General features: G+C 36.7%; 1 protein-coding gene across 1 annotated transcript in view; it reads right to left on the reverse strand.

Moving 5' to 3' along the window:
• The window catches only part of LOC127935476 (KH domain-containing, RNA-binding, signal transduction-associated protein 3), a 127675-nt gene extending 104339 nt beyond the window's left edge, over positions 1-23336 (reverse strand). The window contains exon 1 of the mRNA XM_052533377.1: positions 22925-23336. Within this exon, the coding sequence (XP_052389337.1) occupies positions 22925-23015 (91 nt within the window). The 5' untranslated portion in view covers positions 23016-23336. The remainder of the gene's footprint in view (positions 1-22924) is intronic.
• Between the last annotated feature and the right edge of the window lie 953 nt (positions 23337-24289).

Below are 24289 nucleotides of genomic sequence, written 5' to 3' on the forward strand. Positions count from 1 at the left end.
AAATAATGACTAAAAGGTGACAAAAATGCAATGACATTTGGTCGACTAAAACTAAAATTATGAAAGATTCAAATGGCTAAAATGTGACTAAGACTATTAAGCATTTTTGTCTTAAGATAAGACTGTCACAATTAACACTGACTTGAAACAAACAGTAGTACCAATTGCAATATAATTGTTTGTCAATTTGTTTTACATGCACAAAAAGGCTGCAACTGATGAAAATTATCTGAAATGCTTGGCAAGATAATTTTCTGTGGAGACAAAATACGCCAATAATCTGCTAAAGAAACATTCATCATTATTATCAATGTTGAAAACAGTTGTGCTGCTTAATATTTTTGTGGAAAATGCAATCAAAAAGTTCAAAAGGTCAGCATTTATTGGAAATTGAAATCTTTTTTAACATTATAAATGTCTCTAATGTCACTTTCGATCAATTTAATGCATCCTTGCTGAATGAAAGAACTAATATCTTTAAAAAAAAGAATAATCTATCCAACCCTAAACCTCATGTGGCAAATTGTGTAATACACAAAACTTCTCAGGCATGTTTCCTTGATACCCATGCAAGTTCGTAAAACAGCTTTTGAATAAGTTACCAAAAGTTTAACACTCTAAGTGCAAAATTGTGTTTTGTTTATTTTTTTATTTTTTTTTTATTTATTTCCTACATTACCAACCTTCAAATCTTAAGAGCAATTTTGTGCTAGCAAACTAATTTTACAAGCGTACATCTTATGCTGTATGCCTGGATATATGACTTAACTAATAGGTTAAATCAATTAGACATATTACTTTGCCCAGAATTTTCTTTATAAATCTAGTGAATACCCATTCTCAAAGCAGCTTTTCATCTACACAGGGCATTGAAAACAATTACTAATAATCTATACAGCTAAAAATATGAAAGCTCTAGCCATTCTTCATTGGATCAGCCTACACTGTGCTTTAAAGGGACTGTGGAACCCCGTCGGTGGACTCTAAGTGTTATTTTTCAAAGAACAGACTATTAGGGTTCAACATAAACACTCTCTCACTCACACACACCTCTCATTACAGCATTAGCCCAGTGGGTTGTTGTCCTGTTTATAGGCATCAGAGTTTGATAAAAGAGCATTTCTGTGCCTCGTTGATTCCTCATAATGAGTTCACCCGTGGAGCTGATTCATCAGTTTTTTTCCCTTTCGTCCTTCTTTTTCCCTCAATATCTCACAGCCACAAAACAACGTTCATGCTCATCCGTCTGGCCCTCGTTTCCTTCTCTCAGTTAGAGATGCGGGACTGATTCTTTGATCTGTGCTTCGGCTGAGGCCGGACCCTCAATCTTCCTGAGTGCTTGTGTCTCACTGTGGACTGTGCTCATGTGTCTGGATGTGTAAAATAAGCTCGAATGGCTTTCGTATCTCCTCTTTGAAACCTTATCTGATTCTACTGGGGGAGAACAAAGACAACACACACACACACACCAACTTTATTCGTCTCCTATCGCAGTCATCTCCTGTTTCCAACAGCATCTAACACAGAGAACATTTGATATAACTACCATCTTGCAAACTAAACAAGTAACTATATACACACCCAACATTCACTGTTACCCAACACAACAGTGACGATGTATAGTGCTTGGCGATATAGCTAAAAACTTAAAAGTTCATTTTAACTTTGATCACCATGTTAGAAGCCTGAGCTGACCAGCAATGCATCTATGCTAAGACAAAGATTTGGCTTTCCTTGGACATGACAACCTATTTTTACAAATAAATATGACTCAAGTAATCGCACACAGGCCCGTCGCAACAAGGCAGGCAAACCAAGCAATTGCTTGGGGCCCCGAGCTGACCTGGGGCGCCAAGACAACGACTGGTTAAGAATAAAATGCAACGACACTGTGTGAGCGCCCCTTTGATCGTCAATGCAGTAACGTGTAATGACACTGTTATCGGGATCCCCCTTAAGGGGGCCCCTCTCAGTAGTCTCTGACAAGTAGCTTTTTTTTTTTTTTGAACGGAAGGAATATGGTTACTGTAGTATGTTTTTTTTTACGGGATAAGGAAAACGCAGATCAGAAATCGCAGACTGCAAGGAGTCAGCAGTGTTTTGATTTGAGGGCTCAGGCAAACATAAAGAGAACGTCGTGGCGTGTTTCGATTGCAAGAATCGCGGAAGCCAGTCATAAAAACGGAATTTACAATTTAACGCAGAATGACACGTAATTTGCCAAATTTTGAAAATAGGTCATTGCGCTTACATCAAACCACGATACGGACTAATATCTGTAAATATTAAGCAGGAACAGACTGTTTAAATATGAATCCTGCATGTTCTGCGTGTCTCTGTTAATGAAAGGAGCAGAAGACGCACTGAAGCGCGCGTGACGCTCGCGGTGATTTCAGTCTCGCGTCTGATGTCTCACTAAATAAGGATGTGAACACATGAACAACATCTACAGAACTGCTCTTAACAAAAACTTTAGTTTGCTTAATTTTCAATAATTAAAAGATAAATTAATGTTTGGTGTTTAATGTGCATCTCAGAAAATGCTTTATTTAAAAACCCACCTGAATGGCACTTAAAATGCACTTAATTAATCTTTCAACTTTATTGTCATTGTTCAAAGTACAAGTACAGACAGAGAAACAATTATTAATAATTTTTTTTTTTTTTTGATGTATGCATTGCATTCTATGCATTAAAAAAAAAAATCTAAAAAAGGAAACTTAGTTGTTTATTTAATGCACCCCTGTGCTGGTAATAGTGACCTCTTTCAATATGCTAACAGTCGGGCGGACTCTCCATTTTGCTTGGGGCCCCCAAATTCCTTCAAACGGCCCTGATCGCACATGCTCAGTTGATCTCTCTCTCATTCGTTGTCTGTTTAGGCTTGTTAAGTACAAATCTATGGGGCCTCTGTACAAATCAGAATAGTACACATTAAGTTATCATTACTAACTTATTTAATAATTAGTACACATGCACATAGTGTAAAACAAGAATGGCATAACCCTATGAAAAAAGAAAACACGCAAACTCTGCATTGCTCTGCAGTTTGCTCGTCAATATTGCGATATTGAGGTTATCGTGACAGCCCCAGCTGACACTAAACAAACATAAACAAATCCGCGGTCTGTCTATTGACTCTGCCTCAGTTCTGTTATTTCATAGGCAAAGTTAATTTGAGCTTAATATTTAATTATAATAATGAAAAAAAATAAATGCTAACGCATTATTAAGTAATATAATGTAAAGGAATCAGCACTGATGTTTGTTCCATTTGAACCATAATCAGATACTGAAGCAATCATGTGGTTTTTAGACAAATGAAGCTATAAACGTCATAGATCACACTTTTTACAAAACAAATCAAACTCTGAAACAGTGCTTTGATGTGAAATGTAATTGTGTGTTTTTTTTATACAAACAGAGCTTCCATGTCGATCACTAGAATGTGTCCCCCACTCTACCTAAATGCATTTATGTCTGGGCATTAAACGCATTTAACTCCAGACCAGTAGTGGACGAAGTACACAAATCAAGTACTTAAGTAAAAGTATAGTTACGTATAATAAAATATTACTCCAGTAAAAGTACTCCTTTTTTAATTTTACTCAAGTGAAAGTACAAAAGTACTTAATTTTTATGTACTTAAGTAAAAAAGTACTGAAAGATTTTTTTTTATATAATCCTACTGCTCAAAATACCTGGGATTTTTTTCCAAAATAACCACTATATGGAGTGAAGATATATTTTTGTTGTTGATATGGACTACGCTGACGAGAGTAATGTTCACTGTGAAGCTTACACTGTGATGTACCTGAGACAAAACAGAGATGAGCATCTGATTTTCACCAGTAAGAACAAAGTATTTCAAAGTTTGTTGTTTTACAGAACATCACAGTTATATATGACATGATAATAAGGCCTGAAGATTTTAAGGAAAATATAATTATATTTCCATAATGATTATTTCCTTCTCAAACCTTGTCTGGGCCAAACGGGGTGCATCTCTTCCCCTCTTTAATAATTACTGTAGTTACCATGTTCTGAACATCACATCCTTTGTTTTCTCCCCAGATGTAATCTATATATATATATATATATATATAATTTAAGGTGGTTGAATAAAAATATTTGGACATTATTTATAAAAATTACCTCAAGTTAACACCAGCAGGCTAGTTAGCTAGACAGTTAGTATCAGCTAACAATATTTACTTGTTTTCAGTAAGGTTATGAATAACGTCCTTAATAACAATGGATGAAAAGTTTAGAGCTCTACTGATGATTAAGTCTAGAGTGTGTCCACCTTTGTGTGTGGGTCCATGTACATGCTGAATCAACAGGTAAAAAAAAAGCCTCAAGTCCAAATATTCATTTATCACCAATTAACTGTTTGACAAACACTTCCTGCTTCGATGTCCAGATATGAATAAAAAAAAAAACTCAAACATGCTGCGCTCCGATGTCCCGATCTGAATCAACCGAGTCGCGAACATGCTCCGAAGTGGCGATCTGAATCAACCGAGTCGCGAACATGCTCCGAAGTGGCGATCTGAATCAACCGAGTCGCGAACAGGCTCCGAAGTCCCGATCTGAATCAACCGAGTCGCGAACAGGCTCCGAAGTGACGATCTGAATCAACCGAATCGCGAACATGCTCCGAAGTGCCGATCTGAATCAACCGAGTCGCGAAAAGGCTCCGAAGTGCCGATCTGAATCAACCGAGTCGCGAACAGGCTCCGAAGTCCCGATCTGAATCAACCGAGTCGCGAACAGGCTCCGAAGTGCCGATCTGAATCAACCGAGTCGCGAACAGGCTCCGAAGTCCCGATCTGAATCAACCGAGTCGCGAACAGGCTCCGAAGTCCCGATCTGAATTAACCGCTCAGATCACGTATCTAAAAATAAATCGCTATAGTAAAAGTGAAATAATAAGTGAAGTTTCCTACCGTTCTGCTGTGTTTTGTCCTCACGCGCGTCTGACGCTCCGCGGCGCGTCTCCGCCACTCACAGGCGCGTTTACAGCGCTAAATTAATCATCTTTGCTAATTATTATACATTTACTTCATTGTCAGTTTCAGGTATTTCATTTATTATTGTTGAATGAATTGTTTGAACCAAAAAAAGGTTGTATTTCAGTTATAATTCTAAATTATCAAATTAAAATATATAAAATAATGGTTTCTATTTTAATATCCTTTAAAATATAATCTATTTGCTGTATTTTTAGTATCATTGCTCCAGTCTTCAGTGTCACATGATCTTTAGAAATCATGAAAATATGATGATTTATTATTAGAACTATTAATAGTTGTGCTACCAAATATTATTTTGGAATCTGTGATACTTTTTTCAGGATTATTTGATGAATAAAAAGTTAAAATTAAATAAACTTGAGTAAAAGTACAGATACGTATAATAAAATATAACTCCAGTAAAAGTAAAAGTACTCCTTTTTCAATTTTACTCAAGTGAAAGTACAAAAGTACTCAATTTGTTATGTACTTAAGTAAAAAAGTACTGAAAGATAGATGTTTGCAATTTTATATAGGCTAATTTAATTTTATATTAGCGCTGCTTTTGCTCCAGACTGCTTTCTGAATGAGGGACAATTCAAGGCAGGTTTTGTTAAAATGTTAGAACTCAAGGATGGATCAGTACTCCATCACTGTTAACAAGTGAAAATGGTCCAAAATATATTTGTGGATTATGATGTGAGAGGAAGACAGTATGGTCTTTTTTAATGGAAGAAGCTTTATTATGGATTCTGGTTATGGACTAGTATTTTGGCTGGAAGCGATCATTTATAGTTAAAACACCTTAGTGACGGACTTCCTTCTTAAAAAAACTTACAGCTTTTCACTTCATAAGACATTAACTGATGGACTGGAGTGATGTGGATTATTTGTGGATTATTGTGATGGTTTTATCAGCTGTTTGAACTCTCATTCTGACGGCACCCATTCACTGCAGAGGATCCACTGGTGAGAAAGTGATGAAAAAGAAACAAACTCACCATAAAGAAAAAAAAACAACAACTTGCCTGGCCAAACATGACCATTTGAAGAAGGAGCACTAAACCTTCATGAATATTTGTGTGTTAGTACACAAATGTAATATATTTTCTCTACTGTCAAAATACCTTCTGTTCTCTTAACTACCTCAGCAAAGTATAATCACACCTCCACTGCAATTAGAACCACGGTCTCAACACTTCTGAACCGCAGATATATAACCAGGATGGAGACTATCTCCCTTATATCAGCAACCTCTCACTTACATTGCTCTCACAGGAGCTTTGAGCTGCATGCATGTACTGTAGGATAGAGGATAATCATAATCATTTCTACAGATCAAGAGATGTGACACTGCAGACACTAAGTTCTTTTATAATCGCAGCTTGGAAACCTTGATGCAGAAAAAATTACCAATAAACTTACAACACAACAAATTAGCATTTCAGCAATATCTTAAAAAATTAAAGTAAAAACTTAATTAAATGCTTCCTTGTGAATTAATTGCTAAAAATAAAGTTTAGCTTGAAGTACTAAAATTACAAAAACGAATTCTGTAACAATAAAATAATAAATTAACTAAATACAAATAAAAAATGTAATAATAAATACTACAAAAATTAAAACAGTAAAATGACAAGCCAATATCAAAATAATTAAAACAATTTCGAATAAATTGAAGACTGAAATCAAATAAAACATCATTAAAAATATTAATAAATAGTATAAAAGAATAGTGTAAGAGTTAACTGTATCAAAACAATAATAAGAAAGCGGAATAATATTTTTTTTTGGGGGGGGGGGGGGGCAAACTTCTACAACTATTTGTAATTTTTATTTATGGGTTTATGTAGACCCAAAAAAAGTTTTGCATAATTAAGGGTGTGGCTAATTGATTGCCACTGCTGTCACCACCGTCGAGCTAGATGGGTGTGGTTTTTAGCAACCAGCTCCCGCCTTTGATTGGGAGTGGCACGCTGTGACATGTTGCCAAGATGGCAAGCCCACTCCGCCCACTTTGAGCTTAAAAAACGCTCAGCAGGAGAAAATAATGAAAATAAAACAATTAGTTAACATTTTTTAAACATGCATACAGCTCAGATTCATTTTGAAGGAGTCAAAGGATGCTAAATTCACTTTTACATGTTGTTTTAACATAAATGTGTGTTGGCAGTGTGTGTACACATCTACCCTATAATGATAAAAGTCCACCCAGTGGTTTTTATCTAATCCCTAAAAATAATATCCCCTTTTTCAAATCAGGCCTTTCTCAGCTTCTTGTCTTTGTGTCATCACATAGACGAAAGCCGTTCCCCACAATTGTTGATTGACCCTGCTGTTTTACCTTAGACCCGCCCTGAGTGAGTCTGACCACCATTGTTTCACTGCCGGAGCAGATGTGGACAAGAATAGCTCCATAGCAATTGAGGTTCTGTTGTTGGATGTAATAATTAACACAGCAGTCGTCATTTACTCTCGAAATCTGAGTCGCTGAATATGTAGTGGATTACTTTTGCTTGTGAAGGGAATGTGCCCCTGATCTACCTAAATGTGTTTGCTCACGCGATCATTGGCGATCCAGCTTCACTTTAAAGCATAAAGTTTTTTTACGAATCTTTGCAATCGCTGTTCCTAATAAAGTGTTAGTTAGCCTGTTTTGCGGCTAAATGTGGCTAAAGTACAGAGTCTCTCAGAGCAAGGTTCATCACCCCACACAAGAGAGGGGTGGGGCGAGCAGAGGTCATTAGCATTTAAAGCAACATGCAAAAAAAATGTTGATTTCTGCAGAGCATGATTTTGACAAGGAAAAAGATCATTGAGAATTTTTAACCAATGTATGTCATAGACTTTCTATTAAGACCCTAAAGAATAATATCAACTTGTGGAAAATAGGCATCCGATGACCCCTTTAAATAAGCAATTAACCATAATTTTAAAATGCTTTATGTCATGTACTGCTTTAATTTCAGTTGGTAACAAGTTCCAGAGCTGTGTCTTTTACAGAAAAGCTTTTTTTCCTTGTAAAGTTCAATAATAATCAATCCTATAATTACCACATAATTAAAAAAATAATTTTATATAAGATAAAACATGCTTATTTTTAATCATTTTAAATATGTTGTTTTTGTTTGTTTGTTTTTAAATATGATTATACAACATCTTGAGGCTTTCAATTGCAGAATAATTAGTTTGAATCCAAACTTAATAGGACTAACTCATTGCATGAATAAAGAGAGGTTTTGAGAGTTTTTTGGCAATTAACATCTGGGCAGCAACTCTGTAAATAATTTATAAACAGACAAAAAAACAGCTGGCCTAATATTAAACTTTGAGGTATGCCCAATTTAACTATTTTTTTACTAGAAGCACTGTAGCCCCTTACATTTTTTTTTAGGAGCATGAGCAGAAAATTTTGCATCACACCTTAAATCAGCCTGCAATGCAATCTATCACATATTTTCCCCTTTTTAACTGTATTACTGATGAATGATTTGTTAAAAACTAGGCTTAAAGTTCACCCAAAAAAATGTATGTTTATCTGCTTACCCCCAGGGCATCCAAGATGTAGGTAGCATTGTTTCTTCAGTAAAACACAAACCTGCACACTGAAAAACCCATCATGGTGATCAACTGGCAAATTTTGATTAAAACACACACACACAGTATAATTGCAGGTCTGGGGTTTTGTGTAGGTGAGGCTAATTCACCTTAACTCTGCAACCCATCTGAAAACCCTCGCTGGCTTCAGCACCACCAAGGCATCTCAACTAATGGGCTTTCAGACAAAAGAAAGAGTGAAAGAGTGAGCAAAGAACAGGCTGCCCGTCGTAAAAAGTTTCCAGGCAAGAAAAGCAGACCGGTAAGAAGAGAAGGGGGTGCATGAACATGAGCTGCAGTCTTTAATGAGCTACACTGATCAAACCTGCTCATGGGTCAGAGATGTAACAAACCAAAAGACCCAGTGCCTGTGCCAACCTTAACGAGCAGCAAGTCCAACAGCAGGTCAGGACTCAAACAGCTTGAATAGAGAACAATAGTAAACAGCATGAGGAACAAGAAGAGTTTCATTAAAAAAAGAGAAGGAGAGACAGAAAAAAAATGAACTTGGAGAGCCAGCCAGGGAGGTAAAGATAGAAACAGCCTCACTAAATGGAAGACAGTTATACATGCCATAAAATACAGCTGAAGACCCAGTGGGCGAATGGGAATAAAATACGATTTGGAACGGCTGTTCCATTAATACTGGTAGCTGCCGTTTAGTATGTTCTGTGACCTTTAAAACAAAATGATCATCTGTCTGCTGGTTATGTCAACTGATATAAGAGACCTTTCTCTTGGTCTCCCCCACTGTGAAAAAGACTGGTGAGCTTTCACTGCCAAGTTGTACGTGGTTTTACAGACAAAGCGAACAGAAGAATACAGTAGTAGGGATGGATCAATTCCAAGATTCAGTATGAAACAAGCCTCTAGTACCTCGGTATTGACCCTAAATTTATATTGTAGTCCTGTGTCTTTCAGAATCATGCTTTAGAGAGGGAAGAAAATGTAGCAGAAACTGCTTTACTGTCTCCTGCTTCCAAAAGAATGATCGGAAAGCATGAGACTTTTGGGTTTTGTTAGTTAGAAATAGAAGCAAACGTGCATAGTACTGTGAGAGGTAAAAAAAAAAAAATCTATCTATAACTTACTTTCATGTCCTGACATTCTTTTACCGTATTTTTCGGACTATAAGTCGCACCTGAGTATAAATCGCATCAGTCCAAAAGTACGTCATGACGAGGAAAAAAACATATAGGCTAGTCGCATTTATGTAGAACCAAGAGAAAACATTACCGTCTACAGCCGCGAGAGGGCGCTATATGCTGCTTAGTGTAGACTACAGGAGCACTGAGCAGCATCTCTGGCAGCATCGAGCGCCCTCTGGCGGCTGTAAACGGTAATCTTTTCTGTTAGTTGATTTCTCTCGGTTCATGTCAAATTAATGTTGATAAATAAGTCGCACCGGACTGTAAGTCGCAGGACGAGCCAAACTATGAAAAAAAGTGTGACTTTTAGTCCGGAAAATACGGTATTTGTGATCTTTCTACTCCCCACATTCGATTACAGCTTGGGGGTTAGTAAGGCACAATACTCTGTAACGCTACTTTAAAACAATATCTGTGGTGGAAAGAGCTCTACACATGACTCTAAAATGAACTGAAAGTGTTAATTTCAGGTTTATACAACATCTAACATAATCTAATAATGGATGGAAAGATACGCAGACACACTATTAATTTAATTTAAAAAATTAAGCATTATATAATATTGGATAAATTCACAGAATAAGCAAGACATTTTGTCCTAGAAAAGCTTAAATATGTATAACACAATTAAACAATGAACAGTAGTTTTATTTATTTAAAAAATAAATAAAGTATTTTTTTAATACTAAGATGGAATACAAACATGCAAAAAGTGATCCTGAGTTGGTATGCACGATATTGTATATTTATCGATATCCGATATGCATTTTTCCACTCATTTGGTGGATAGCCGATACCGATATATTTTCTTTTGTCTGGAAACAACACAAAGTCTTCATAATTCAAATAACCATGGGCAGTCGCTAAAAGTTAATGCGCTGACATGTTGACAATATGCCCTACACCGAACACAATCCTAAACCTATATAAAAACACATTTGTTGATGAAACCATGCCATTTCAACTTCCTTATATGCAGAGTTGAACTGTTTTGTTGAACCGTGATTGCACAGGATTCGAACTGGAGCTCCTCACCTCTCAAGTACATCTCTGTACTCCGTGAGCTACCGAACAAACCTACCGTCTATGAAAACCCATAGATATGAAGCTGGATATGAGCGATGCTAATGTTTAAAAGCATCAGTTTTCAAATCTCCCAGCATATCAAAACAGTTTCTGAAGTCATAACATGGTATTCTTCAAGTAATTTTGCGAAAATTATACTTTATTAATTGAAACTGTAAATTTGTGTAAAAAGGAATAAAAGGTTTTTTACTGCCTCTAGTGTTCATTTATTTTGGAAACTGCAGTGATATGTGCTTGTTGGTACATATTTGTGTCTCACTAAAAAGTGCCCCCCAGGTACGTTTATGCCATGAGACCAGTGAATCGAATCACCATTCAGGCAAAAGTTCACTTCAAGAATGGCCACACTGCTGACACGATCTTATCGCAAGCACACCCTGAGCACATGTGAGTTATTCATTTTATCAGCAATGCACACCATCATAATTTTTCATATCAGGCCTATATTTACATTTTAAGCCATTATCGGATGATTCTGATAACTTATAATAATATAGTGCATCCCAAACACTGAGATTAAGATTGTGCTTTCAAGATTCAAAATTCAAGAACTTTATTTGCCATTTGTGCTTGCACACATAGGAACTTGTGCGGTTGTTGCTCAGAGAGTCAAGTCAAGTTTAAAAAGACACACAAGGAAAACATAAATCTACAGTATCTATAACACGTATACATTGTAAATTGCACAAAACCCATAAAAATGTAGATTTTCATTCTGAATTGCACTAGTATATTGCATATTGCACAGGCCCCAGAGATAACAATAATACGTTTTGTTATAAATAACTAAATAAAATACACCGGTATAAATAAAATACACCGGTATATTTCACAGGCCCCAGAGATAACAATAATATTATAATGCAAAAGTTACGTTATAAATAAATAAATCAAATACACAGGCAAATACACTTTACACAATACACTTTGTAACTAGAAAACAAACTTACAAAACTTAATGATAAGGTATACAGTATTGTTCAAAATAATAGCAGTACAATGTGACTAACCAGAATAATCAAGGTTTTTCGTATATTTTTTTATTGCTACGTGGCAAACAAGTTACCAGTAGGTTCAGTAGATTCTCAGAAAACAAATGAGACCCAGCATTCATGATATGCACGCTCTTAAGGCTGTGCAATTGGGCAATTAGTTGAATTAGTTGAAAGGGGTGTGTTCAAAAAAATAGCAGTGTGGCATTCAATCACTGAGGTCATCAATTTTGTGAAGAAACAGGTGTGAATCAGGTGGCCCCTATTTAAGGATGAAGCCAACACTTGTTGAACATGCATTTGAAAGCTGAGGAAAATGGGTCGTTCAAGACATTGTTCAGAAGAACAGCGTACTTTGAGTAAAAAGTTGATTAGAGAGGGGAAAACCTATAAAGAGGTGCAAAAAATGATAGGCTGTTCAGCTAAAATGATCTCCAATGCCTTAAAATGGAGAGCAAAACCAGAGAGACGTGGAAGAAAACAGAAGACAACCATCAAAATGGATAGAAGAATAACCAGAATGGCAAAGGCTCAGCCAATGATCACCTCCAGGATGATCAAAGACAGTCTGGAGTTACCTGTAAGTACTGTGACAGTTAAAAGACGTCTGTGTGAAGCTAATCTATTTTCAAGAATCCCCCGCAAAGTCCCTCTGTTAAAAAAAAGGCATGTGCAGAAGAGGTTACAATTTGCCAAAGAACACATCAACTGGCCTAAAGAGAAATGGAGGAACATTTTGTGGACTGATGAGAGTAAAATTGTTCTTTTTGGGTCCAAGGGCCACAGGCAGTTTGTGAGACGACCCCCAAACTCTGAATTCAAGCCACAGTACACAGTGAAGACAGTGAAGCATGGAGGTGCAAGCATCATGATATGGGCATGTTTCTCCTACTATGGTGTTGGGCCTATTTATCACATACCAGGGATCATGGATCAGTTTGCATATGTTAAAATACTTGAAGAGGTCATGTTGCCCTATGCTGAAGAGGACATGCCCTTGAAATGGTTGTTTCAACAAGACAATGACCCAAAACACACTAGTAAACGGGCAAAGTCTTGGTTCCAAACCAACAAAATTAATGTTATGGAGTGGCCAGCCCAATCTCCAGACCTTAATCCAATTGAGAACTTGTGGGGTGATATCAAAAATGCTGTTTCTGAAGCAAAACCAAGAAATGTGAATGAATTGTGGAATGTTGTTAAAGAATCATGGAGTGGAATAACAGCTGAGAGGTGCCACAAGTTGGTTGACTCCATGCCACACAGATGTCAAGCAGTTTTAAAAAACTGTGGTCATACAACTAAATATTAGTTTAGTGATTCACAGGATTGCTAAATCCCAGAAAAAAAAAAAATGTTTGTACAAAATAGTTTTGAGTTTGTACAGTCAAAGGTAGACACTGCTATTTTTTTGAACACACCCCTTTCAACTAATTGCCCAATTGCACAGCCTTAAGAGCGTGCATATCATGAATGCTGGGTCTCATTTGTTTTCTGACAATCTACTGAACCTACTGGTAACTTGTTTGCCACGTAGCAATAAAAAAATATACTAAAAACCTTGATTATTCTGGTTAGTCACATTGTACTGCTATTATTTTGAACAATACTGTAAAAGAACAGAACAGAATAATGTACCTGTTACGTCTTGTGCCTTGTGAGTTTCTTATCTACAATGTCATGATTTTTCTTTCTTTTTCTGCGTCTTGAGTTTGATTGCTAGGTCTGCCCCATGCACCTGCGCATCGTTGTACACCTGCGCTATTAAGGACGCTGAAGCAAAGCATGACGGTGTGAGGGAGGAGAGAGGAGACTCACCTGCCAACAGCTTGCTTTTCTTTTCTTGTCTTTCTTAATTGGAATTTATGGTTGTTTTTTTGTTGTTTTCATATCTTGAAGTGTCTTGTTGTTAGTTTATGTTTATCATAGTTTGGTAATCTTTTGTAGAAGTATTTTGGTGTTTATTCCATTTTGATACGCGTTTTCTTAGTTTTGTTTATTTAAATAAATGTTCTAGCCTCTCATTTAGGTCTCACGTATCCTTCTTTATGTTATGCAACCCTTTTCTCTATGAGTTCTAAAGAGGGGTTCGTAACAGTACCCTTTACAGACTATGAGGAAATGCATATATTGTATTCGAATTACCCATTATTCATTAGCATTCAAAAGTGTTTCATCAGCATGGAGCCCAACAATTCAAGTGTATAATTGTTGCAATAATTATTCTGGATTTTATTGACCATGTTATATAGAGGAAAATGCCTTGTAATCATGTTTTTACGGCAGAGCAAACCAGACCCGCAGGAGCCATTGGAAATGGACAGAGAAAGCTCGTCTCCTCTTTGCATGGCTGTATAAAAAAAATGAATAACAGCATAAAGCTTCTCTCGCAGAGCTTTTAGACCCTCATCCACAAGAGGAACGACATCTCACACACAGTTATAGGATATAATGAGGAAAAGTGAGGATCTCGCCAGGTTATGGAAGGACATAAATCTTTAATAGAACAGAGGCAAAGAAACAGGATATCAGTAAATGAAACTTAAGTGGATTTTCAGACTGTTGTTCAAAGAGAGGTTATTGGTTAATGTGCTGAGAGTAGCATAGTCGTCACACAGAGAGGTTTGACTTTTCATGGTCTTTCCTTGACCAAGTGTGTTGTGTGTGTGTGCGTTTGTATATAAGCACTCTAAAACAACTTAAACACATTTTCTTTTGAAAACTATTAATTTGCATATTCAATAGATTTCCACTATTCTTTGATTGCATGATTCAAACTTTTAGAGAGGGCTTAAGATCTTTCATCTCTTGTTCTGCTTTTGAGTTACAATGCTAAAAAAAAAAATAAAATAAATTAAAAAAAAAGTAAACATTACCAGGCAGCATCATTGGCCAGACTAACTATGTTTCCTTCTAAAGCTGTGCATTTACAGAATTAGAACATTGCATAAAACATCTGCGAATAAAGCACTGTTTCTATCCCGTGCGTTCAAGAAAATAAAATCAATAATAAAAATAAAAGTTGCTGTAAGCACGGAAGCCCTTGGCTCCTTTTTCCTACATAATAAATGACCTGTGGCTCAGATCGCGTAGATGAAATGAAACAACATCCACTGTCATGTTATCTTTCATTTGGATGCCTGATGTTTGGGAATGTAATCTTGTCAAGATCAACTGAGCACATATATTTTTAGAATCCTTCTTGCCGTTTCCTTCCCACGTTTAAGCAATATCCCAAAATTCACCTAAAAATGGATGGAAATATAGCCAGTGCCAATGTAATCTCAGCACACACAATCGCATACTGTGAGTACTGCAGGAGATTTTTAGCTTTCTAGTGGAAGCATCTGGATCTGAGAAACACCCTGTGTTGTGAAGAGACACAAAAAACACCTTTCAAAGTGTGAAAATCACAGATCTCTCTGAAATCACACTCAGATTCACACTGAATCCCGCCTTCCATTGATACCCAGAGATTCCAACGAATCCGACCTCCACTGCCCAAAAGAGTCTGTATCCAAGAGCCACCCTCAGTCATACAGCACCATGAAGAACTGTCTCATTTACATAATATCATATTCTATTTCTCATCTTTCTTTCATTCTAGCTTTATTTGTTTCCTATCTGTCCTGCTGGTTTTCCCTCCTCCTATTTTTTTCACCCATTACAATTCCAATTTCATCCCTCCATTTCGTTCTCCTATTGCCTTCTCCCTGCCTTTTGAAATTTAATTTGGTGGCAGCCCTTCATAAATAACTTTCTCCCCATGGAGGAGTGCAGCCTTATTCAAACTGTAGCCCGGAGCACAAAGACACACTGATTAACAGAGTCTCTCTCTCTTTCTCAGTGTCTCTCTAATCCTCTGTTATCCAGGGCTGCTGTTGTACTGTCCCTTGCTCTTCTGAGCGATGCATTAACAACCTGCAGCAGTAAGAGATTAATACTCTATAAATGAGGAGGGGAGCACCACAGGGGTGGATTGGTGGCCTAGATTAACATTAGAGTGCCGCGGGTTGAAGGTTTGCCAGACAGTCTCACCGTGAGCTCCCTAATGTAAGCAGCGAACACTCCTGAGCACAGATTGGGATCGTTTAGCTGTATCGAAGTCATGTCTTGTCTGGCATAAAGATGTAAACAAAGAGCGCATGCATTATTTAAAGGAACAATTCACCCAAAAATGGAAACAGTGTCATCATCTGACAGAAATAACTCGTCTGAAGCCCTAAGTCGACCCAGATGGAATCTGTAGACTGCGTGGATTTTGGGAGTAACTTGCAGACTGCATTTAAACATGGTCTCTGTGATTTCCGCGATGTGGAAAACATGTATGGAATCACTGAATCCACTCATAAAAATGCAGTATAACATGTAATGTCAGAATTTGTCAAAGTTCGGATGAATTAATCAAAAGTACAGTACACTTAAATAAAAATGAGATATGGACTAGTATCTGTAAATATTAAGCTGCAAAAAGAATCCTGCCTGTTCTGTGTGTTTATGTGTTAATGAATGGCGCAGAAGCAAAGTTTTGTTTATAATACATGCCTTCTCACCACATGAGGACATAAACACATGAACAACATTTAAAAATACATTTTAATAAATGTAAAAGTTGGTTTTTATGAATTCAAATAATAATATGTGCTTAAACAGAATTTGGTAGCAATAAAACAGAACATGAGAAAAGTAAATAAAAATATTTTCATGATTTTAATTAGGCAAGGTTTTTGATTAATGCAATTTAATTTAACCATTAAAAAGGAGTCCAGAAAAATGTAACCTGAATAAAAAAAAAAAAAGAAAGAAAAAAAAATGTTTTCAAAGCTGAATTTTCAGCATCATTATCCCAGTCTTCAGGGTCACATGATCCTCCATAAACAATTCTAATATGCTGATTTGATGCTCAAGTATTTCTTATTTTTAATGTTTCAATCAATTGTGCTGCTTAATATTTTTGAGGAAACCATGACAAATTGCCTTTCAGGATACTTTGAATAGAACAGAAAGTTTAAAAGATCAGAATTATTGGAAACAGAAACATTTTGTAACTGTAAATGTCTTTATTGTCACTTTATTGTCATGAAGACAGACTTTTTTGGGTGAATTGGACAGACACTGGGGCTGGATTCATGATAATCTTCTAAAGAAATAAACACACTTCAAGGATTGTCTTTTTGCACTTCCTGCAGATTACCCCAATAAGCGCGCACACTGTTTTTGTCTCAACCAGCTTGACTGATACTCGGCTTTGTGTTTTTAATGCACTGTGTTTTTGAACAGTTACTTGTAAAGAGCCTGTCTCAAGCTGCAACGATCTGTTTAATTCATTTTTTGTGCTGTGTTTTTGCTTCCGGTATGTATGTCTGCACTTGCTACAGTAAATGTGTCCTGTGTATGGGCGCATTAATGGGTTAGTTCACCCAAAAATGAAAATTAGACCATAAATTACTCACCCTCAAGTCATCTAAGGTGTATATGATTTTCTTCCTTCAGACTTTTTATTATGGATCAAACAGCTTGAAAGATCAAAGACAAAAAATGTTTTATATAACTGAAAAGAAAGAAGAAAGTCATATACACAGAGGGTGACTTGAGAGTGAGTAATTTATGGTCTAATTTTTATCTTTGGTTGAACTAACCCTTTAATTTGCACAGAATATACTGCCGGAGATTATGTCATATGTATAGGCTAAAATTAAAAAAGAGATCCCCAGTTGTTACTGAATTATGAAGCAAAAAGTTTGATTTACATATAATCATGTTTATTGCTGTTATTGCTTACATTATCAGTCATCGCGGTCACTTCAGAAAACTTGTGCACATCCCTACTATAGTCCTACTATGTATTAAATGTAGCTAGTGTTGTTGAAATGCTTTAATATAACAATTCATTTGGAATAACTTGATAAATTCATTAAATCATTCATTACTCTTTGGGATTTAGGACAATTCTGATGCTATCCTAACTTTAAGAAGATATTATCGATGATTTTTAAGAAGATTCTTTTCAAGAATTTAAATTCTTCTTAAGTTTAATAATATATAGAAGAATTTTTGGGGATACAACATATTCTTAATTGTTTTCTTAAGTTAAAAAAATAAGCAGAAAATGGTAGTTAAGAAGACTTTTTTCTTAAGAATGTTTAGTGAATCCGGCCACAGATTCTCTCTTCTATGAAAATACTGCAGTCGAGGGGATTATTTGTCACCACAGGTTGTTCAGTGAGACCACAAGACTACATATCACGTTACGGATTTCCAGTTCTCAAGGGCAAGGTGGAGAGGAAGGGAGGGGGAATGGAGTGCCTCTTTTCCTCAAACACGCAGAGACAGTATTTCACAGCTACACGCTCCGGCTCATTATCCCTGACCCTTGGTGTCAAATCATTGCTTGACGTCTGAGATTCCCAGCTCATTTGTTTTTCGAGCTGACCTGAGAAAGCCCCCACACGGAAACTGCTGAGACTGACATACGCAGATACAAAAAAAAGCCTCTTTTTTTCTCCTCCCAAACAGAAAATGAGAAGCGTGGCACGTTTTCCACACCACTGCATTTTATGGGGGATGAGAATGCTTTAAAATCACCCATCCCATCACGCAAGGCCCGCTGGAGATGATTACACCTGTAGAGGAGCCGCGAAACGACTGCGGCTTGAGATCGGGAAAGAGTAATCCGAGGTGACACGCAAACATCTATTGCATTTTAGTAAATACAAACGTAAAAATAGATTCTGAAAACAATGTCACACCTGACACGCACTGGTTACTCCCTATCATAAAAGTCCTGTAAACTTTATTTAGGATTCATTTGGTTGTTAAAGGTGAAGTGTGCCATTTCTGCCCTGCTAGAGGCATGAAAGGAAACTTCATTCAGTTTGAAGAGACTGGACATTGCCTTAACCACTGGCTTGGGTTTGAAGCGGGTCTAAGTAAAGGAAGACAGAAAACTTTAATACAAACCTGCTTGGTGCTGCTAATGGTGGAAGAAATTACATGTTTCACCATTAAATATTATTTGTCCCTTGGAGATGATCACTCAGCACAATGCTGGGACATAAACCAGAGCTCACAGTAAATTACACTGGCTAGAAATTTCTTTGACATAACTAGGAACCTTAATCAGATGTTAAGGGTAAAATCAATACGTGTGGACTGCCGTTAACGAGCAGTCATTAGATTTTATGAAGAACAATTTGAGTCTCTCAGGAAACAGTTCTCACTTCACATAGAGGAAAAGTGAACAAAAGAGAGTGCACTGGTTTTTTTTGTTAAATGTGAGCCAAAATCATCACAATTAAAAGAACCAAAGACTTAAACTACTTCAGTCTGTGTGCAATGCATTTATTTAATACACAAGTTTCACAATTTGAGTTGAATAACAGAAATAAATGAACTTTTCCATGACATTCTAATTTATTGAGATGCACCTGTATTATTAAATCACACCCTATCTTGCATTTTGTGAGAGTATAGCACAACTGTCCACTGCAAAAAAATGTTTAAAAAAATGTTTAAAAAAATAAAAAATAAAAATGCAATAAATAAGAGGTATTTGATGGATCATGTACAGAATGTTGTCATAAAATAAAATAAAAAATAATAAAAAAAATAATGCACAGACAAGGTTGCTCATAGAATTATAGACAACAGATGCAACACAACCCTGAATGGTTAAAAACAGCTTTTAAAGATCTGTTCAATCTGTGAGTGAGTATCTATGCACTATACACAACCAGAACTGACTCCAGATCAGTTTTACTCATCCTGTCTTCTCCAGTTCTATAAAACTAGCACCAACTGACCTGATCTCAGATCAGAAACTCACAGTGACAGCTTTTCACTTACACACAAGAAAATATAGTAACGCTGCCCGGGGCGTCTGAGAGACAGTGATGATTATCTCAATCAAGTGCCATTCTCTTCGCAATTTATCTTTCTAACTGTCTCCATCTATCTCCGTTCACAAGGCATTTGATGCACTGCCAGGCGCTCTTTCTGTTTGCTGGTGGGTGGTTTTGTAAGCTGCCATACAACCACAGACCAAAGGGCAGAGAAAGAAAGGGGGAAAAAAGCTTCATTTTCATAGCAGGAATCAATGACTCTTCCTGAATCTTAAATTAATCTTACAGTCCATCTTTTCTCTTCTTCAACAAGGAATACAGCATACATTGGCTAAAGGATTCCCTCTTTTTCTCATCACTTGCTCTTTCTTCTTCCACATAAATGGCATAGGATAAAAACATTGTAAAAACAAAGAAAGTCTGCAATACCTAGCGAAACTGACCCACTGATATTGCCATTTTTTTTTCCTCACAAAATTGCATCATATTTTGGTGCATTTTTATGTTTATTGGATATGTGCATGCATTCATTTAATTTTTTGTAGTTCCGTTAATGTATACACAACCTCTAGGAGCTGCCATATTCATGTAGTAAACAAAACTGAAGCAAACCTGTGAAGTGGCTGAATCTTTCTCATGCATTTGGTGCACTTTATTTGCAATACAATAATGAAGTTGGCTTAAATTACTATGCATTTAATTATGATGTAAATTGAGTAATACCCAGACTTACAAACCTCTTCAAAAAATAAAAATGTTTACTATATGTTAGAATACACACATTGCTACTAAAAGTAAACTTAGGTGTGTGTGGTTTTTACTGAAACATAAAATGTTACTTTTCTTACAATCACAATTATAGAGCCGTTTTTAATTTAATGGAGTGTAATTACACTAAATACCTAATTAGCATCTCACACGCTCTTAAGAAAGGCATTTCTAAAGCAATTAAGTAAAAGATTGTGTGGGATTTGGGGGTTTGGTGACTGTTGGTGTGCGCTGGGTTAATGAAACTCCCTTTGCATCTGTTTCCAGCCAGTAAAGATTTGTTTAGCAGCCTGTGAAGCCTGCCAAACAGTGTGATCACCTATGTATGTGCGATTGCGTATTTGTATGTTGCTTTTTCTTTCTCTTCTTCTTTTTCTCCTACCAATTACATAATTTAGTTACGGATTCTAAGATGAGAGCTACTCAACATGACACCATGAGCCATCTGTAGTATACTGGAGATAAGAGCTGCAAGTTTTTTCTCAAGATTTGGCAGCCATGTAAACATCTCCAAACCCCAGGACGCCTATGCTGATTTCTGCCAATAAAGCATTCAGAGATGTTAGCTAATTACTTGCAAATTGCATCTTTCTTAATAAACGAGCAAATACACTTATGAAATAGTCTCTTTCTTCCTGGCTTATTCAGTTTCTCTCTCTCTCTCGTTTTCATTGCTGTGAGTGAAACTGTCCAGAAACTGAATAGAGGGTTAAACTTTGTCCTTCTGTCATCATGCTTCTCACTACGAGATATCATGCTGCTAAAAGTCCTTTCAATTTCTTAAAGAGAAAAGGAGCGAGATGGAGTGATGAGGCCGAAAAGTGCTGAGTGTGTGAAATGTGAGAAATGTGTTATCCGCTACGCTGGTCATACAGTAGCCCCAGCTCTTCGCTCTGACAGAAACACTGATGTTCTCACACCAAACCCTACCGGTCTCTGCAGAAATCTGAGTTAGCGGTGACAGAACTTGTCTGAATATCATCCACCATGGCAACTTGATGTGCCTTTGATAAAGAGATAGAGCCTCACAGCTTTTGCTGAGAAGCGAGAAAGGCTTCACGTCTGACGACATAACCCCAATTCGTGAGCTGAAAGTCTAGTGTGGAATGACCCCTTAAAAAATATTTTTGGGATATTGCATAGGAAAAAGCATCATTCCATTTGTAAAATGGAAGTTTAAAACACATTTCTGATTTAATTTTACAGCGTTCTCATCACATACAGTCTCAGTCTTTGCACTCTTAAGTAATTGTTCACTCCCAGTTACAAACCCATTTGCCTTTTTTTTTCTGTGGAACACAAAGCTATTGAGTTGGACTAATTTTATGATGTTGGCTTGATTTGTGCTGTTTTTTGGACTTGTGGTCTCTCTTTACAAATCCAGCATAAAAATGAAAAACGTCTGTCTCAGTTACATCAAATTACTTGTGTAACACTACAACTGTGAGCATTCGGATGATAGAAAGAGATGGAGCACAAATCTATGACAGTTATGTGCCAACTTTTTTTTTACTGGTATGACAAAAAAAGGCATATGAAATTAGACCGAATAACGCCATTTTGCCTATTTTGATGTAACAGCATTCATGCAACATCAATATTTTTAATATGACCAGTAAGTTTTTGCTTTAGTTGCTAATGTTCCTGTCAACCTTCAAACCAAACCATCAACCTTGCCTCAAGCTGTTCATATAGATAAGCAGACAGGAAGGTTGTTTATATCTTAAAACAAATTATTTGAATGCAAATGTCAAAGCAAAATTAAAAAAACAAATATCAGGATGAAACGCTCTAGTGTTTAAACAAATTTTCCATTTGACGCTGATTTGCCTGAGAGCCCCAAAAGATTTACATTCAATCCAGAGACTCGAATAACTGCACCTGCTACATTCGTTATCAAGAATATCAGTTCTGCGCAGCGCTTTTAAAACAGATTAATTAATGAGTCTACACTCTCTCTGGACTCAAATCTGCTCTGCTTCCTTAGAGAAGCACAAATGAGCTCATGCTCTTGAGAAAATGCTTAATTCCTCGCAGAAGACAGAAAAAAGCAACAACACCACCAACAAAAAAAGTAATCATCAGAAAATCATCTAACCTACATTTGGGTATAAGGAAAAATGCAATCCGTTACCAGCGACAATGGGAAATCACTAGCTCTAATATGTAATGAGACAATAACTAGAAACAAGAAATAGTGTCTAAAGAATTCATTAGTGAAACTGATTTTTTTTTTTTAACTATTCACTACTACTCCAGTTATAGTCAAATGAATTCGTGTATAAACGGATTGCAACAATACACATGCATAAATTCATAGTATGCTGGTATATGTTACAACAAGCAAATTGTGCAAAAATAGGACAACAAAGTAAGCCGGTCATCATCACCCCGTGATCGCGCAAAACAACATCGCGGAGCATTTAAGCTGGTGTGCCCGAATAGTTTGACAGGTCACAGGAGACAGCGGGACTTACCTTGATCAAGAAGCCGCAATGAGTGCTGGAAGGACGGGTCCAGAGAATCCTTCTCCGCCATCAGTTCTGGCAAGTACTTTTCGTTATCCATCTTTTCCAGTGAGTTTGGTTCGACAAAAAGCTCGTCAGTTAAGGTGAAATGTAAGATCCTGCTGTTTGTCCTAAAGCAACCCAGACAAGATGCGCACCAGTCGTAAGGAAAATAACCCGGTGGTTCTATCAGCGGCCGGTGAGCATCTACAAGATAAGCTGGAATTTGTTTTTTTCTTTAGGTACGGTAGTAATAACTATTGTCCATGCACTTCCCAGATGGTTCGCCTTTAACCCATCTGCAAGAAAATCGCAGATGCCTCCGTCCAGTCAGACTGCCGCTCTCGACTGTAAACAACCGCTTTGAAGCTCCCCCTGTTGTATCCACGGGCAACGACTGCAAGTCCCAGATCCTCCGTTGATTGGATGCAGCTGGTGGAAAGCCAGATGTCAATCATTCCCTGAGGGCGGGGCGGGTGTGGAATTGTCCGAGGTGCTGCAGTTTTACAGGAATGTGGTGACTGGAGTTCCAAAACAGTTCCATTAACCATTCTTTTTGAGTTCTGGAATAAATATTTGGTAAACATTTTGTTATCGCATTTATTATCCACATTGCTAATGAGATAAATTCGGACTTTCAAGGGCCATTAGAGGTGACAAACAAAAATAATTGGTCTCAACAGTAAATTACTCAAATTAAAATGTCATTCTCTTTTATACAATAGCAACAAAGCATTGAGTAAAATCTTTACACATATGATAAATCACTCAGTAAAAAGACAATATAAGCCTTGCTAACCTTAAGCACAACATAAGATAACAGTTCTCAGATAATTCGGAGATGGCAATGACAAAATTAAATAACCTTCAATGGTTTGGTTAGTAGCTAATCGCCACAACTGAATCATGAGTGATTTTGATTGATTAATAGGAAACGAATTTGATTCACTAATGAGACGATGTTTCACTATATGGTTTTGACTCACTAAAAGAGCCGACTCAGAGTCATTTTAGTATGCCGTTTGGAACGCATCAATGGAGGAATGAATGTTTAAGAAACTTTAATGGAATCTAAATCCATAAACACATTTTTTTTTTAAATGGAATCATTCTAATATTTTGGGAGGAAGCCTTACTAAAAGACCTTGGAATGATTTGGAAGACTTTACATGTTACTCTTGAGTCTCACTCACTTTCTATTAATGTGCTATACTGTTGTGAAAAGCTCTTAAATTTTGGAACAATAAAAACAGAAGTGGTCAGAGCTGTTCCAAAAAAAAAAAGTGTTATTCTGGAACTATGAGTGCAAAACAGGATTTGTGTATACCTAAAGAC

Source organism: Carassius gibelio, chromosome A19 (genome assembly GCF_023724105.1).
Source record: "Carassius gibelio isolate Cgi1373 ecotype wild population from Czech Republic chromosome A19, carGib1.2-hapl.c, whole genome shotgun sequence".
NCBI lineage: Eukaryota > Metazoa > Chordata > Actinopteri > Cypriniformes > Cyprinidae > Carassius > Carassius gibelio.